The 19,533-nt window shown below is 42.3% G+C and overlaps 1 protein-coding gene across 1 annotated transcript in view; it reads left to right on the top strand.

Moving 5' to 3' along the window:
• Positions 1-19,131, top strand: part of LOC306998013 (uncharacterized protein) — a 35,244-nt gene extending 16,113 nt beyond the window's left edge. Inside the window, exon 3 of the mRNA XM_079611727.1 lies at positions 17,300-19,131. Within this exon, the coding sequence (XP_079467853.1) occupies positions 17,300-18,297 (998 nt within the window). The 3' untranslated portion in view covers positions 18,298-19,131. The remainder of the gene's footprint in view (positions 1-17,299) is intronic.
• Positions 19,132-19,533: the final 402 nt, after the last annotated feature.

Below are 19,533 nucleotides of genomic sequence, written 5' to 3'. Positions count from 1 at the left end.
CTCGCGTGTGCTGAGGCTGCGTGTAGATTACGAGTCTGCAATAAAGATTCTGTTACTCGATCTCGGATCTCGAGTGTGCTGAGGCTGCGCGTAGATTACGAGTCTGCAATAAAGATTCTGTTACTCGATCTCGGATCTCGCGTGTGCTGAGGCTGCGCGTAGATTACGAGTCTGCAATAAAGATTCTGTTACTCGATCTCGGATCTCTCGTTTGCTGAGGCTGCGCGTAGATTACGAGTCTGCAATAAAGATTCTGTTACTCGATCTCGGATCTCGCGTGTGCTGAGGCTGCGCGTAGATTACGAGTCTGCAATAAAGATTCTGTTACTCGATCTCGGATCTCGCGTGTGCTGAGGCTACGCGTAGATTACGAGTCTGCAATAAAGATTCTGTTACTCGATCTCGGATCTCGCGTGTGCTGAGGCTACGCGTAGATTACGAGTCTGCAATAAAGATTCTGTTACTCGATCTCGGATCTCGCGTGTGCTGAGGCTGCGTGTAGATTACGAGTCTGCAATAAAGATTCTGTTACTCGATCTCGGATCTCGCGTGTGCTGAGGCTGCGCGTAGATTACGAGTCTGCAATAAAGATTCTGTTACTCGATCTCGGATCTCGCGTGTGCTGAGGCTGCGCTTAGATTACGAGTCTGCAATAAAGATTCTGTTACTCGATCTCGGATCTCACGTGTGCCGAGGCTACGCGTAGATTACGAGTCTGCAATAAAGATTCTGTTACTCGATCTCGGATCTCGCGTGTGCTGAGGCTGCGTGTAGATTACGAGTCTGCAATAAAGATTCTGTAACTCGATCTCGGATCTCGCGTGTGCTGAGGCTGCGCGTAGATTACGAGTCTGCAGTAAAGATTCTGTTACTTACTCGATCTCGGATCTCGCGTGTGCTGAGGCTACGCGTAGATTACGGGTCTGCAATAAAGATTCTGTTACTCGATCTCGGATCTCGCGTGTGCTGAGGCTACGCGTAGATTACGAGTCTGCAGTAAAGATTCTGTTACTCGATCTCGGATCTCGCGTGTGCCGAGGCTGCGCGTAGATTACGAGTCTGCAATAAAGATTCTGTTACTTACTCGATCTCGGATCTCGCGTGTGCTGAGGCTGCGCGTAGATTACGAGTCTGCAATAAAGATTCTGTTACTCGATCTCGGATCTCGCGTGTGCTGAGGCTACGCGTAGATTACGAGTCTGCAATAAAGATTCTGTTACTTACTCGATCTCGGATCTCGCGTGTGCTGAGGCTGCGCGTAGATTACGGGTCTGCAATAAAGAGTGTTACTCGATCTCGGATCTCGCGTGTGCTGAGGCTACGCGTAGATTACGAGTCTGCAATAAAGACTCTGTTACTCGATCTCGGATCTCACGTGTGCTGAGGCTGCGCGTAGATTACGGGTCTGCAATAAAGAGTGTTACTCGATCTCGGATCTCGCGTGTGCTGAGGCTACGCGTAGATTACGAGTCTGCAATAAAGACTCTGTTACTCGATCTCGGATCTCGCGTGTGCTGAGGCTGCGTGTAGATTACGAGTCTGCAATAAAGATTCTGTAACTCGATCTCGGATCTCGCGTGTGCTGAGGCTGCGCGTAGATTACGTGTATGAAAGCTTTTGAGGTGTGGATCTTTAACTAGGTGACAACCGCTACAGATTGTTCAGCCAGAACAATAAATCACTTGGTCCATGTCCACAATAAAGTTCTTTACTGTTGTCTTTCGATTCATACATCAGTATGGGTGTGGTTCTATAAATGAACAATAATAACAGTAATGAATATAGATACAATGAGGCAGAAACAGTAATAACTGAACAATATAAACGTAATGCAATAGCATAAAAATAAGGACATATTTATACAAGTCCAGCAGCTGTAAATTTCCTCAGATTTGTACACATATTCACGTTAAATAAACTATCAGATGAAATAGAATTAAATATACTATTTATTCACATACTTCTCAATTCACATACTATTCAAAAAGTAACATTCAAAGTCTAATTCAGCATGTTTTATGCTGAGATGAATGTACAATCGAGCTTACGTGTGCATTGATTACCTCAGAGGAATAAACAAACTTTTAGAACTGCAGTATAACGTAGCAGCAATTAAATCTACCAATATATACATGAAAGAGTATTTAACTACTTACTTTTAAGATGTACGCACACAGTATGAACAAAAATCCGCTAGAAATTGGACCAGATCAGCTCGGAGATCAATACAAAACTGCCGCAGAATTTAGCAACATAGTTATATGTCTGGGCATGAACACTTTCTATTGACATTCAGTTCTCCCGATCTAAACCAATGAAATTGGAGCAATGATAGTCAGGTGATTCAGAGATAACACGTGTATTCTAAAGTGCAACAAATTAAATGTCCAGCAGAGGGCACCAGCGTCATTAAAGCTTAGCCTTTTGTACAGCCGCCCCCGAATTTGTTTAACAAATTTGTAATTAAAGAAAAGGCTTATTAGTCTTTGATGGTGTCATCAGGTAGGGCAGGCAGTTTAATCAGACGAGCCACAGGCCTTGTGTAACTTTTGTCTTTGACATTCACTATCGCGGTGCGGACTCGTCCATCTTGTCCAGGAATGACTTTGGCTACAGTACCTATTTGCCATAGGGCTCTGGGTGCTTGATGGTCCACAATCATCACAACTTCACCAGTTTGAAGGTTTTCTGATTCTCTTTGCCATTTTTGTCGTCGTTGCAAGTCCGGGAGGTAATGCCGTATGAAACATTTCCAGAAGTTTTCAATTAGAATCTGGCTGTGACGCCATCTCCTACGACTGAGCATTTCTGATTCCGGATAGACAACTTGTGGTAATGCAGAAGTCGGACGTCCCATGAGGAGGCAATTAGGTGTCACTGGGTCTATATCTGCTATGTCTGAGGAAACATATCCCAATGGTCTGGAGTTTAATATTCCCTCTACTTCCACAAGTACCGTGTTCAGTACTTCTTCTGGAACAGATTGACAACCAAGAGAGGTACGCAGTGCAGTCTTGATAGACCTAACCTCTCTCTCCCAAGATCCACCAAAATGCGGTGCATTTGGTGGGTTTAGACGGAAATGAATCTGTTGAGAAGCCAGATTCTCTTTCAAGGTTGGGTGAAGTGTATTGAAGGCATTCTGAAGTTCTGTGATACCTCCTTTGAAATTTGTGCCATTATCAGAAAGCACTTCATATGGTTTCCCTCTGCGAGCTATGAACCTTCTTAACGACATGAGAAAGGAGTCTGTGTCAATGCTCGATAGAAGTTCAATATGAACAGCTTTGGTAGTAAGGCACTTGTACAGTATTCCCCAACGTTTTTCACATCTGCGTCCAAACTTAACCTGGAAGGGGCCAAAACAGTCAATGCCCGTCGAATAGAAAGCTGGACGAAACAGTCTAAGGTTAGACTGGGGGAGATCCGCCATCATGGGAATTTCTGGCTTCCCTCGCCATTTCTTACATTCAAAGCAACTCCGCTGATGTCTTTTTACTGCCTCTCTGCCTCTTATGATCCAATATTTCCGTCTCAGTTCTGTGAACACGCGCTCGGGTCCTGGATGTAACAAGAGGTTGTCGTAATGTTGAATCAGAAGCTTTACAAGAGGGTGAGCAGGATCTAAGACAATGGGGTGGAGAGTGTTTGAGTCCAAGAGCTTACATCTGCGGAGGCGTCCACCTACTCTGACTAATTTGGCTTTGTGATCATACTCTGGGGCTAGAGTTAGAAGACGACTAGAGTGCGATACAGATTTACCTAACTGGAGTTGGGCTGTTTCTTCTGGGAAGCTTTCAACTTGAGCACGTCTCAGAAGTTCCTGTTCAGCTTGCGTATAGTCGTCAGCAGAGAGTTCACTTTCGTCTGCCGCCCCATGAAGAGAAATAGCAGTAGCCTTAATCAGATCTTGAAGTGAATTGTATTGAGAGATATCTGGAATATCAGTTTGACTGGAGGATAGCGCTCCACAGAAAGTAGAACTGCGGTGTTCTTGGATGTCATCGGCTACAACATCAAGTGGCTGTTTGGGCCAAATGCTAACTGGCTGAGTTAAGAACTGCGGACCTTGATTCCATCGGCTTTGTGTTGAGAGTTTAGAGAGAGTGAGTCCTCTGGTGATGTCGTCTGCTGGGTTCAACTCTGAATTTACATAACGCCAGGCTTTTGGATCTGTAAGGTCTTGTATCTCAGCCACACGCGTTCCGACAAACACCTTATAGTTGCAGGAGTCTGATTGAAGCCAAGTCAATACAGTTGTGGAGTCAGTCCAGTATAGTTCTTGATCGATCTTGATGGTCAGTTCTTTCCTCAAAGTAGCAGCCAGCTGAGCACCAGTGAGGGCAGCACAGAGTTCGAGTCGCGGTATAGACTGTTGTCGCTTGGGTGCTACTCTCGATCTCGCAGCAACAAATGAAACCTGAGTTTCACCATGTTCATCACTTGTACTGATATAGGCAACTGATCCATATGCACGTTCTGATGCATCACAGAATATATGCATGGTTCGTTTGCTAACTGATAATTCAGTATCTGCTTTGGTGTAACATCTTGGGAATGTGACATGTGGTAGTTGTGTCAGCTCACTCTGCCAAGTCAACCAAGCCTGAAGTAGATCTTTGGGAAGATCTTGGTCGTCCCATTCACGTTTCTTGTCCCATAAGCGCTGGATAATGATTTTGGCTCTAGTTGTGAATGGAATTAGGAAGCCTAATGGGTCATATTGGCTTGCAAGGGTTTTGTAAATGTTCCTCAATGTTGGTACAGAATTTTCCTGTTGTTTGTATCTGTAACCAAGAACATCGGAAGAGCACTGCCAGCGTAGGCCCAGAGTCATCTCTTGTGGGTCTGCTCCACTTTGAGTGAACCAAAGGTGACTGTTTGCAGATTTCAGCTCATCCGGGAAATGAGTGATGACTGATGGAGTGTTAGTGGCCCACTGCCTCAATTCAAAGCCACCTTCTGATAGAAGTTTCTGCATCTTAACTACAAGAGTCTGTGCTTCATCAACTGATGGGAAACTTTGCAGCCAGTTGTCGACATAAAAGTTATGCTCTACTGAAGCATGCACATCTTCTTCTGGAGTGCTGTGGTCATAAACATGTTTCTGCAAAGCGAAGGTTGCGCAACAGGGGCTACAAACTGTCCCAAAAGGCAATACCTGCCACTCATAAACAGTGGGGGCTTTTTGCTGGTCCAGGTTTCTCCAAAGGAAACGGAGAAAGGGTTTGTCCTCTGGGAGAAGACCCACTTGGTGGAACATTCCTTTTACATCACTGCTAATAGCAACAGCATTTTCCCTGAAGCGCAGAAGTACTCCTAAGAGGGTTGGTCCAAGTGTAGGGCCAGGCAGGAGATGGTCATTTAAGCTTGTTCCTTTGTGCTTAAATGAGCAGTTGAAGACGATTCTGTGCTTTTCATTGTGTTGAACAATGTGATGTGGTATGTACCATGCGTGTTGGCTTTTATCTGTATCCTCTGGTGTCAGTTTCGAGATATAGCCTGCATTTTCAAGTTTCTGCACTTCTTTAATGTACACTGATGCAAGATCTGTGTTCTTCAAAAGGCGGTTTTCTGTGCTTCTTAAATGAGCTGTTACTGCTTCTTTAGCAGATTGCAAAGGTGGAAGATTTGTTTTCCAGAGGAGGGGTGTTGCATACCTTTGAATGTCTCCGACTGCCACCCTGATCGTTTTCTCCTCAAGAATTTGCACTGCTCCTGTGTCTTGCCTTGATCTTGTGATCAGTTTCTCACTCCTATACGGAAGTGTGTCCATTTGCCACAATTTCTGTACGTTGTTGAACAGTTCGGCTTCTGGTGACAAAGTGGAGGTTAATAGACACTGCTGCGGTGACAGCTGACTGGAAAGGAATTTTGAGGGGCCCTGCAGAGTCCACCCAAGTCTGGTTTTCACAGCGGCTGGACCACCAGGAGGTCCGAGACGTACTGGCTCTGTGGCTGTGATTAAATGCGGGTAATCTGAGCCAATGAGTAAAAGTGGTTGAGCCTGCTGCAGTGGGGGAATAGGCAGACCTTGTAGATGTCTGTATTTCTTCTGCAGCAACTTAACAGGGTATGTGTGTTTTGCGAGGCTCAGTTCTTTGGCTGTGAAAGCTCTTTCAATGGTGAAGGGTTTGTTTGGCTGAAATACAGAAGCTATTGAGAATGAAACAGCCGCCCCATGAACGACCCGTATGTCTTGTCTCACAGTACGGAGGGCTATATCTTCAGGAAGTCCTTGAAGATCAAGTTGCTGTGCTGCTTCATACAGTAACATTGTCCTCTCTGAACCGTCATCTAGTATAGCGTATGTGTCAAGTTCCTTCTCACCATTTCTCAAGATCACTCGGCTGACCTTCAAAAGAACTTTACTGTTTGCAGTTGGTCTGTCCAGATACAAAGTCTCTACTTCTGAGTTCACAAGACAACTGTTTTCTGCTGAAGCTCGTGTTTCAGGTTTAACTTTGGCATTGAAGTCGTGCAGTATTTCTAGATGTCTCTTTTCACATTTTTTGCATTTGGCTTTAAGATTACATTGTGAGATCTGGTGATCACGGCCACACTTAAAGCACTTCTGATTTGACTTCAGCCAGGACTCCACTTGATCTTGATTCAGCAGTTTGAAATTAGCGCACTGGTTGAAGTAATGCTGCACCGTGTTGCAAAAGGGGCAATACTTTGTCGGTTTCTCCTTCTTGACTGCTGTAGCACTTGCCGGTTTACTCTGTTCACCACCATGCAAGACAGTAGCAAATCGTTGAACTGGCTTGAAGTTCCTTTGCTGGTCTCTCTGTGGCTGAGAGTAGGCTCTGCTCACATTACTGGCATACTGTGACTCATCCTCTTGTATTCTGAGCTCATATTCAAGCCAGTCACTGAGTTCTATCAGTGTTGGAACTGGGATCTGAATGGGGTTAACAAACCTTCTGAAGTTTGCTTTAAGATCATGAGGCAGTTTGGCAAGAAGACGTGAAACATGTGACCCACATTTAAGTTCTGTCCATCCTTTAGCTCCAAGTTGGTCCAGCATTCCAACTAATGCACGCACTTTGAGGGCAAACATTCTAAAAGATTTAATGTCACCACTTCTGATTTTTGGGCCATCCATCAATTCTGCAATTCTTTGTAGTGCGAGTTGATGTGGTTGACCATAAAGTGCCGTTAGAGACCTCATTGTGTTGGTGTATGGGTACCTGCTGTTAACATACGAGTCTGCAATGAGCAAGGCATTCTCCTGCTTCAGATGATCCACGAGTATTTGGTACTTGAAACGTTCTGTAGCCTCAACAGGTAGCAAATTCTCCAGTGCAATTTTGAGTCGTGCAAACTCTCTGGGATCCTCACTGCAAAAATGAGGGATAGTGGGAATAGGACCTCTGTAGGTTGGTTCTACATGAGGATATGTAGGAGAAGGAGGACGCACTGGGTGATATGGCTGATATGTCTCAGGCTGAGCGTAATCTACGTACTGTCGTGGGGTCAAGAATCTTGGTTTGTCTGCAGGAGTAGGAGCTGATCGACCATAGCAGTCTGAGTGTCTCTCATACTGTGCTTGGTGAGCTAATGTATCCCTTGGAGTAAGTCTCTCATCTTGATAGACTGGGCTTGTAGCTGAATAACCTTGATGAGGTTGCTGATAACCGTGTGGTTCAGTGGGAGGTGAATAGCTGACGGGTCTGCAGTTCAGACTATGATCTTTATAAGTCCCATAAGTAGCTGCTGTCTCTTGGCTGTAGAGCTGAGGCATAAACTGAACGGCTGCAGGAGATTGGCTGCGATCTCTTTGGTCAGTGGACAGATAGTTATGGCCTCTGTGGTCCGTGCTGTAGTAACCATGTGGTCTGTCTATATGCCTAATACCATGTTGAGGATATGTGGCATCTTCTTGATGAGCTAGCTTGTGCTGGGCTTGAGTTGGTTCGTAAGGAGAGAAAGGATGACTTGAAGTTAGCCGATTTACAGAGCCTGGTAGTCTCAGTTCTCCTAGGTTGTCAGTGAGATAATCAATCTCTTTGTGACTGACTGAATAAGAATGCAGAGGGTCACCTCGTGAATCTACAGGCAGTGCCCTCATGGGCTGAGGAAGATCGTCTTGATCTCTATGCAGAACTGGCCTGCCCTCAGTGGCTGCTGTATATGGAAGTGAGGAGAGAACTCTTTGATCTGCATCAATTATTCGCCTTGGAGAAATCTGAGTAAGGGGTTTTGGCTGTGGCTGTGGCTGTGGCTGCGGCAAACATTGATACGTCTCCACCAATGAGCTCCTTACACTTGATCTAGTGCTCGTATTTTTCGTTGGTTCTGGTCCGCTTTCAGTGCGTAGGAACTCTTTAAAGGCAGGCTTTTTACCTGGTTCAGGTCCAGTGGCAACATTTGCTGGCTGTTCATCAGCATGAAGTAGCTGACATGGCACTGTGTAGTCAACATAAAAGTCATCTAAGTATCTTGGTGGGATGACTTGTCGACGTGGTCGAACCGCTGGTAAATCTGGCGCAACCTGTCTTTCTTCTCTGGACATGTTGATGCTGTAGTAGCTGTCTGATCCGGCTCGAAGGACCAAATTTTGTATGAAAGCTTTTGAGGTGTGGATCTTTAACTAGGTGACAACCGCTACAGATTGTTCAGCCAGAACAATAAATCACTTGGTCCATGTCCACAATAAAGTTCTTTACTGTTGTCTTTCGATTCATACATCAGTATGGGTGTGGTTCTATAAATGAACAATAATAACAGTAATGAATATAGATACAATGAGGCAGAAACAGTAATAACTGAACAATATAAACGTAATGCAATAGCATAAAAATAAGGACATATTTATACAAGTCCAGCAGCTGTAAATTTCCTCAGATTTGTACACATATTCACGTTAAATAAACTATCAGATGAAATAGAATTAAATATACTATTTATTCACATACTTCTCAATTCACATACTATTCAAAAAGTAACATTCAAAGTCTAATTCAGCATGTTTTATGCTGAGATGAATGTACAATCGAGCTTACGTGTGCATTGATTACCTCAGAGGAATAAACAAACTTTTAGAACTGCAGTATAACGTAGCAGCAATTAAATCTACCAATATATACATGAAAGAGTATTTAACTACTTACTTTTAAGATGTACGCACACAGTATGAACAAAAATCCGCTAGAAATTGGACCAGATCAGCTCGGAGATCAATACAAAACTGCCGCAGAATTTAGCAACATAGTTATATGTCTGGGCATGAACACTTTCTATTGACATTCAGTTCTCCCGATCTAAACCAATGAAATTGGAGCAATGATAGTCAGGTGATTCAGAGATAACACGTGTATTCTAAAGTGCAACAAATTAAATGTCCAGCAGAGGGCACCAGCGTCATTAAAGCTTAGCCTTTTGTACATTACGGGTCTGCAATAAAGAGTGTTACTCGATCTCGGATCTCGCGTGTGCTGAGGCTGCGCGTAGATTACGAGTCTGCAATAAAGACTCTGTTACTCGATCTCGGATCTCGCGTGTGCTGAGGCTGCGCGTAGATTACGAGTCTGCAATAAAGACTCTGTCACTCGATCTCGGATCTCGCGTGTGCTGAGGCTGCGCGTAGATTACGAGTCTGCAATAAAGACTCTGTTACTCGATCTCGGATCTCGCGTGTGCTGAGGCTGCGCGTAGATTACGAGTCTGCAATAAAGATTCTGTTACTTACTCGATCTCGAATCTCGCGTGTGCTGAGGCTGCGCGTAGATTACGGGTCTGCAATAAAGATTCTGTTACTCGATCTCGGATCTCGCGTGTGCTGAGGCTGCGTGTAGATTACGAGTCTGCAATAAAGATTCTGTTACTCGATCTCGGATCTCGCGTGTGCTGAGGCTGCGTGTAGATTACGAGTCTGCAATAAAGATTCTGTTACTCGATCTCGGATCTCGCGTGTGCTGAGGCTGCGCGTAGATTACGGGTCTGCAATAAAGATTCTGTTACTCGATCTCGGATCTCGCGTGTGCCTAAGTCATGTGGAACAAACCTTGGTTCCTCGCCCAAGTACGGTTCTTGGACCCAGAGTTGTCTCTCCTCGGCGGCTCTCTTCTGGAGATTCCGCTCGGGTGGAACTTTTTCTCTCAGGCAAGCGGGTTGACCCTTCACCCCCTCCCAGAATTGTGGAGACTTTGGGTTTGGCCTCTGAGGGGGCCCAGCTCATAAGTTCAGGTCTCTCAACTGAGGTTGTTGAGACCATCCTCCACTCCAGAGCTCCCTCCAGGAGGAAACTCTACACCTTGAAGTGGATATTGTTCACTTCCTGGTGCGGAGAGCACCAGCTGGACCCAGTTATCTGTCCTGTTGTTGCAGTGCTGGAGTTCCTGCAGGAGTGTTTCTCCGCAGGTCTATCCCCCTCCACACTAAAAGGGTACATGGCGGCCTTAGCTGCATACCACGTCACTTTAAGTGGTATATCCTTGGGGAGACACCCTGTAGTAACGTTTCCTTCGTGGCACTGTTAGACGTCAGACCAAGATACTAGGAGTATGGCTGCTTCTAAAACATTGTCAGGAGTTTCCCTCCAATATGTTTGTGATGTGGCAGGATGTTGCCTTGCCGCACACATTAGTGAGGTTTTTGACGTTGACCTCTACTCCATTACAGGGGCGCAGGTGCTTTCGTCTTGGTGTGCGCAGAGATTTCACACGGACAGGCATTTGTTACTATGGCGTCATTGGTATAGTGTTTCCACCGCGTCTTGATGCAGCTAGAGTTCCCCTGAAAGGGAACGTCTCAGGTTATGTATGTAACCCTGGTTCCCTGAGAGGGAACGAGACGCCGCGTCGCCCTGCTATACTCCCTGCATCCCTGTGATCGCCTTGCTTCGGCTTTTCAGAAGCTGGCGCGGCCTGTTTTCAGGTGTGCTTTATAGTTTCCTGGTCGATGACGTCACCCGCCTATGATGTCTCGTCTCTCCATTGGACTGATTATACACGTGCTTCACGACGCAAACACGCAGGGGTGTTCCCACCACCCCTGGTGGGACATCTCGACGCAGCGTCTCGTTCCCTCTCAGTGAACCAGGGTTACATGCGTAACCTGAGAAGTTATTAAAACAAACTTTTTTTTTATACAAAACAAACTTTTTATGGAAGTATGAGTCTACCTTTTGAAAAAATACGAAAAAATAAAGCTGCACAACTCCCATTTGAACAAACATTGTCTAATCAATTGAATTCATAAAACCTTAATTTATTTTTATTCTTAATTTATTCATTATTATTTAAGATAATAGAGTCTTATGAAATGTATTTTATTTTCTCAGAAATCTGATATAATTTCTGTTGGCTACATTCTATTGTACAATAGTAATATATTTATTTAAGCTAAACCAAACTTTTATTTTGACAGGTTGTACTAAACTCCTATGAGTTTCAGTCAGAGTGTATTTGACGATGATTCTTTTAAATAAAATGAAATGGTCATTTAGTTCTCTGAGCAGCTCTGGATATGTTCATGTGTTCATGTCCATATAGTGAGTGAGACGGCAGACGCTTTAAACACCATGAGCGTCACACATACTTGAGTATGTTCTAGGCATAGGCGAAAATGTTTTTTGGTAGCCCGACTAGAAAACACAATAGCCCCGGGATTTTGCGAGCCCTGCTTTTATTCAAAAGTAACAGTAAATAAGACATTTATAATGTTACAACATCTTTCTATTTCAGAAAGTTTTTGTTCTTTTGAACTTTTAGTTCATCAAAAAATCCCAAAAAAAATGTACATACCTTTTTACAACATTGATAATAATCAGAAATGTTTCTTGAGCATCAAATCATCATATTAGAATTAGTGGTCGACCGATATTGTTTTTTTGATGGCTGATGCCAATATCTTGGAGAGCAGGGTGGCCGATATAAAGCCGATATTTTTATATATATAAATATATATACTCTATATATATACTTTATATATATACATTATATTTAAAGGAACCGTATGTAAGAAATGTATTTCAATTAATCATAAAATGGCCCTGATATGTCAGTAGACATTAACCCTCTGGGGTCGGCAATCACAGCGGCGTGATTTGCACTATTTTTTTCACATAGCAGCTAAATAAACTTAAAATACTCTGTCAGGTGTGGTCATACAGACTTAATAAATATTAAAAAAGAATCTGTGAGATGTCTCTTCTGCCTCTCCGTCTTGTGAACTTTTTTTTCTTGAGCACGTCTCTAAACATAAACAAAACTCAGCGAATACTTGTCACACATTTGTGAGCTCTATATATTTATAAACATTTAAGTGTGTAGTTTTAAATTGTCTGATTCAAAAAGAAACCAAATATTCTCTGTTTAAGTCATTTGTATAAAACCAACAAGATATCCAGTTTCTCAAAAGCTTGCTCATTAGTTTTAATGTGACCACACCCACACGCGCAAAAGATATTGACATGCAAATATTCCACACGTCACGTGAACGCGCTCATTACCTCAAAAACAATGCACCGAACTTCATTAATCCTCTGCTGTCGTCGAGTTTGGAAGACACGCTGTGAGATTACATTGGATTTACATCAGAAGAAGAAGAACGCGATTTGAAGACAAGAAAGATTTTAAGGTAAGAAATAATTCTGTATTATATTAGTTGGTGTTATTGTTGCATAAAGTTCACATTGCAGTCGAACTGTTGCTCGATGCTTCAGTCAATGTTCTCTGCACGTGCTGTGAGTTTGAGTCAGTCGCGTGTGTGTGTTTGAAATAGAGGATGGATACCTGAGCCCACATCAGCGCGATAAGGCATTGAACATTTTAAATTTAAAACAGCTTATTATGTAGGTAGCCAATGTGCCTGATGCTTTCACTTGATGCAAACGTTAACTTTTTGTGTAAAATATTACCATAACATCTGTCTTCCTGTGTGCGGACATTTGTTTATGTAGCCGTGACAACGAAACACGTGCATGCGTTAAGAGCGCTTGTTGCTCCGTGCGCACTGATGCGCTCATCTGTTAACATTTCCGAATGCCTTCCTACAGTTGCTTAATAAAAGCGGGCTTTCCACACAAACAAACATACATGTGTCATTAGTATGAGAAAAAAAAATGGGATTTTAACTATCGGTCTCGGACATGAATATCTTTATGCCTGTCGGACGCGGGCCGGGCTCAGACAGAAACATTCGGCCGATCCGCAAAACGCACCAAACGTAGGCTTCATGTTTTTACTCCAATCTCATTTCATAACGTCATATTGATTGTAAACATTTAAAGTAACATATGATAATCAATATATTTTTCTCTAGTGTAGTGTTACTGAAGTGTTCCTTTATAACGATGCCTGCTATACTAATGTTATTATTATTATTTTATGCAGCCCTGCACCTACAAGGCACAACAAACCTGGTGTTCATTTTATGTACATATATATATATATATATATATATATATATATATACATATGTGTGTGTGTGTGTATTTTGTACATTTTAAAAAGCAATTTTAACCAGAACAAATCTAAAATGTATTCCCAAAATCGTGCAGCCCTAGTTTTCCTTAAAATCAGCATGTAAACAGCTTTTTTTATTGAATTTTTTTGGGTATAGTCCTGCTGACTTCAACATGAGCAGAACATGGTAAAGTGAAAAATCAAACACCTGGGAAATGACAGGTATGTACTATGTTTCAGGAATGGCACAAAGGTGTGTGACTTTAGTCCATTGTGTTCAATAATGTGCTTTTTTTTGCCATTTGTTGTGTATCTTTGGATTATGTTGTGTTGTAAATAAATCCAAACACTCAAAAAGCCATTTTTTTTAAATCTCCTCATTCTTTATGCAAGGTTCCTCATAATGATAGGACCTGAGAGCTCCTAATAGGGTCATTATGGGAGGGTCTTTGTCTTTCTCAGGTGTAAAAACACTCAATATTCATGGTTTACGCCTCTCGCATAAAACTTTCTTACACAAGACATGTCTTACAAATTTTAAATCAATATATTGTCTTATCTGAATGAGTATTCAGGGTGATTTTCACATAGTTTTGAAACAAAAATTCTAGGCTACGTGATACAATTTTCAAAAGTCTTGTGAAGAAATAATCAGTTTGGGTTTCATGACCTCATTTCAGTGACTTTTTTTTGTTTGTCATTTTCACAAACCACGCATAAATGTTATTATCTCAAAACGACAAACTTTTACATACATGCTGCTGACATATTATTGTAGCAGAGTTTGTGCTGAATGCAGTGTAATAAGACCTTAGCCATTAAAAATGTCACAAGTAACAGAAATAAGCACAAATGTTAGAGCATGTCAGAACACCTCCAGGACCCAGAAAACACCTCAGACCCCAGAGGGTTAATTGTCAGCCAAATTTCATAATCGTGACAGCCCTAGATGAGAAATATGGTCACATTTTAATATCGCAAGATCTCGTCACACCTCCATACCTCTTAAGCATGTTTTATTTGTAGGACAACTTGGACGTTCATACCGAACCGAAAAACCTATACCAAAAATTTTCGGTACGAATGTGTGTAACATTACACCTCTACTGCCGATATACTGTACACCTGTAAATATTAGGGATGCTCCGATCAGGAGTTTTGCAGCTGAGACCGACTACTGATTTCTTGTCATGATCGTCCGATACCAATCCAGATCATTCAAGCTTTATATAGGTGATATATCAGCTCTCTGTTGACCATCACTGTTAACCCCTTAACAATTAACCCTGAAGGCATTTTTTTTTATTTCACATCTAAGTGGAATACTTTAAAGTAATGGTTTATAACTAGGGGTGTAACGATATACTCGTTTTCTCAATGCATCGATTACAAATCCTGACGATGCATATGCATCGATCTTAAAACATGTATTTTTGAATCGTGAATCACAGCTCTCCTTCCCAGATACTCGCTGCACTCTTTACCATCTTTCACTGTATTGCACTCGTGCTCGGTCCGTATAGGTCTCATCTACACATTTTTGAGAAGTCCATGTTTGAGCTCTCCTTAGGACAGCTACTGCTGTTCACATGAGCAGATGACAGCTCTCTATCGAGACAGCAATAGTCCTGAGTCAAACCGCTCAAGCCATTGATAAAGCTGCCAAGTCATTGAGTGGGCACTATGAAATAAACATCATATGTGAAATGTGGAAACATCACCGTTATTTTCTTTAAGATAAGTTCTACGGAAATGGGTCATAGCATTGACATTACCAGTCCTGAGCAGTTGAAGTAAAACCCCACAAAGTCAAGGGCGTGCATTTATTGCATGGAAAGAGCAAACACATAATAGGTGTCTAAAATGCATACGTGCAGTTCTGCTGAATCATGAATGACAAATCAAATTTAAATTCATGACGTTAAACTGAATGTACGAAGGAAACTGCTGAAATAACTACAACATTAATAACACTGAAATAAGAGCGTGTGGTTTATCTATCAATCAGATGCGCATTAAAGTTTTGTTCATTACTGTAGCAAAAGTAGACACTGTTTTCTTTCAGAATCATAAGGAAATGTTCTGTATAAAGGGAACAGAGGGCTTTTCTTACTTTTTTCATGAGGAAAAGATAGTTTAGCTTTAGTTGGGAAAGTGCATGATATTTTTAGGTAGTCTCTCCATGGAAGCATGTTTAATGTAGGCTACAAGGAACACTTTAATAAGGTTGTGTATCCATTAACAATATCCTACACAATAGTTAGCAACTAACAATACTTTTAAAGCCTTTTTAAGTCTTGGCTTATGTAAATTTCTACAAATGGCAATTTATAGGCTATTAAAATTAGGTTAATAAAAATAGCATCATTAAAAACTAACATTAACAATGGACAAAATGTTGTTGTTGTTGTTTCCCCAGTCTCTGACCCTCCAGAAGGCAGCTGTGTAATTCACACCCTGACTAAGACACATTGGGGGTAGCATTTCAATAATGCTTTCAATGCATAAAAATGCAGAATTGAATCGAATCGCATTGAATTTTAATGTGAATCGTCTGGAAGCGAATCGTTCTGAATTTGCAAAAATCGTTCTTGAATCGATAACCTATGAATCGCGAATCGAATCGATTTGCTGTCTACCCAAAAATTCACAGCCCTACTTATAACACTACAAAAAAAAGGTATCGTTAAGTACATGGACTCATTTGATTGAAGACCTTTTTAAACTTTGATCATGTTTGCAGGCTCTTATGTTACAACACTGCTGAGAAAAACTTGCGCTCCAGCTGTAAAACAGTGCCCATTGGTTGAACTTTTAAATGATGTTGAAAAACATCATGCTGTGACGTGATCCTGGAAGTCCTATAGCTTTAGCTAAGCAGCATGTCAATATCAATCTATGAGGATTTTCTCAAGATCTCTTCATCATTATGTTGTATATGGCTCGTCTGAATAGAGACAACCTGCTCTTACAAAGTCAAGTCAAGTCATCTTCATTTATATAGTGCTTTTAACCATGTGGATTGTTTCAAAGCGGCTTTACAGTGATAAACGGATAATTTAAGGTAACAGAGATTGTTTTGGCTTCATAGCGGTTCTTGAATAAAGATATTTTCCAACTAAAGTTAGTTTTGATTGATTCACTTCCGTCGCAACAATCATTAGTTATTAAATTAGAGGCCGCAAAGACGACACCGTTCTCTCTACACAGACTTTAAGGATGAATTCTATAGTTATGCGCATTTGAATATATGTGCGTAGGTTTGTAATTCCCTACAAACCAAGCCTTAAACTACTTGTCTGGCCTTAAATTTTTTATACAGAATTGTATCACTTCGGGGTAGATACGCGAAACCAAAATGATCCCGACAACGCTTTATCTGTAGAGTGGTAAAGGGATACTTCACAGGGGAGAGGCTATTTGGCACTTCAGCACTGTGTTGTCCTCGGGTCCAGGCGAAGGTCCTTCATCAGATCTGGATACGGCCTGGATCCGACAGGCTGCGGAAAACCTCGGGATAACATGCATGCAAAGCATAACATGGAGCAAAAGCCTCATCTGTATACAGTTTACATGTGCGTCAGCGGCGACTTTTTGCGGTTTTACGTCATTAAAAATTGCGATCAGTTCATGAGATGTGCTTAATTTAGTGACTATTGATCGAGTCATAGAATTTGATTATCGGCATATACCGATCTGCCGATGATCGATCGGAGCATCCCTAGTAAACATTATTAGTGACTGAACTGATTGTACTGGTGCAGTACAATAATAATATGACTTGTAATTTTCACTGGATCAGTTTATGTGTTCATCTGGAGCCCTGATGCTTTCTGCCATGAAACTGTTGGTCACTTGTGTTTTTTATTTGTCTGAACTGATTTTAGACCTGACGGAAGTGAAGGTGGAGTGTGAAGAACTGAATGAAGTGGATGAGGATCATCAGTATCAGAGACCTCAGAAGGTCATAACAGGAGAAAAATCATTGAGTCGGTCACAGACCGAAAGCGATTTCTCCCAGAAAAGAACAGGAGCCAATAAACCACCATTTATCTGCCCTCAGTGTGAGAAGTGTTTCACACTCAAAGTGAACCTTAAAAGCCACATCAAAATCCACACTGGAGAGCGTGATTTCAGATGCCTGAAGTGCAGCAGTAGCTTCTTCAAAAATGCAGATCTGAAGAGGCACCTTCAAACGCACAGCGGAGAGAAGCCGTTCAGCTGCCCTCACTGCGGGAAGAGCTTCACACGCAAAGAGAGCCTGGAGAATCACATCCGAATCCACACTGGAGAGAAGCCTTTCACCTGCCTGCTGTGTGCCAAGAGCTTCATACGCAAAGGACACTTCAAGAACCACATGCGCGTTCACTCCGGAGAGAGGCCATTCACGTGCCACGAGTGTGGGAAGAGCTTCACGCAGGCCACCATCCTCAAAAACCACCAGCACTCGCACTCGGGAGAGAGACCGTTCGGCTGCGGCCAGTGCGGGAAGAGTTTCATTTCAGCCAAGCACCTGAAGATACACCAGAAAATTCACCAGAAGCTTTTCTTGTGTTCTTTCTGTGGAAAGATGTTCTCGCAGCTGGGCTACCTGAAAGAGCACCAGAAAATACACACCGGCGAGAAAGCTCACATGTGCTCGGTGTGCGGGAATAGCTTCTCTAGAGCTAAATATCTGAAAGAGCATCAAAAGGTCCATACGGGAGAAAAACCCTACAAGTGCTCACATTGTGCCAAGAGCTTCAGTCAGTCAGGGAACCTGAAAATACACAAGAGAGTTCATACCGGAGAGAAGCCGCACCGCTGCCCACCGTGTGGAAGGAGCTTCGTCACATCCAGCGCTTTGCTGTCTCATCGAAGGAAATGTCGCCAAAAGTTGTCGTAGTGAGCAGAAGCCAGTAGTGATGAAATTCTAGATCAAATTCTATGAACTGAAGTGTCATTTACTTCTACATCTTTGTGGACAGATACAATAAACATGTTAACTGTGTGTAGTGGCATTTGTTTCTATCCACCTAACTATATGCAAATTTTGGGATATTGCATAAAAAACGTTGGAAATGCCAAGATGTGCATACATTTGAAAAATGTTAAAAATGCACATAAAAAACATATTTTATGTTTTATGTCAAACGCTCAATTCAGGCGAATAATTGTTTTATCTGATAAGAAGATATGTGACTAAAACTGCAATGGAAATAGCCTGGCTCCGCCCTCCTACGTACTTCCGCTCAATTTTCATTTTCCTTCAGTACTACGTCTGGGCTTGCGGTATATTCTTGGGTTTTCTCCAATACATTTTTTACTGGTCCAACCAGCGAACAGAGGGAGTGGTTGAGAATGATGACGCTGAGGTCGTGCGCTAGTTTGAGTTGACATACGTCACGAGACTCACGACCAAACGTTAGCGATTGGTTATGGCAGATCCAGAGTGGCTCTGGGCAGATCCAATAGTTTTAAACTTCAACAGAGTACCCACCCTTCAAGGAAGTTAACGCTTTTCAATGGAGGGTGTCCAGACTCTCTGTACAAATGAGATGTACGAGAGTCTGGTAGGACCAGGCTACAATGGAAACACATTTACAGAATAAATCCCTGGATGTGCAACAATAAACTCAGGCCAGTTGTTCAAAAAGTTTCAAAGAAGCAGCCGTGATCAAAGTAAAATCACATCAATCTGACAAGTCCAAAAAAAGTCAAGGAAACAGAGCAGGAGATACAGCAGCTAGAGAAGCAGCTCTACTTACTCTTACTCCTGTTACCTTGGTACAGGAAAACAGAAAAGATATTCCTGAGCTCCATCTTCTTTCATATCAAACAGAGACAGATGAGGAGAAAGAACAATGGATAAAAGCAGGAGCGAAAGATGATCAAGGTATCTGGAGAATTCCAACAGGACAAGTGGTGATGCCTATCGGAACAAGAAGAGAGCTAATGCAGCTGTAGCATGGAAAAGTGCATGCTGGAGCAAAAGCAATGAAAGCTCAAATCAGCGAGACGTGGTGGTGGCCACGAATGATGAGAGACATTGATGATTACTGTAGGAGATGCTTAATCTGCCTGACAGCAAATGTGGGGAAATCTATAAAGGTGCGAATGTCACATGCACCCAGACCAACAG

This window comes from Phoxinus phoxinus, assembly GCF_949152265.1.
Source record: "Phoxinus phoxinus genome assembly, chromosome: 5".
In the NCBI taxonomy this organism is placed as follows: domain Eukaryota; kingdom Metazoa; phylum Chordata; class Actinopteri; order Cypriniformes; family Leuciscidae; genus Phoxinus; species Phoxinus phoxinus.
Note: the sequence above shows the minus strand (reverse complement) of the source record. Positions and strands in the feature narration are given on the sequence as shown.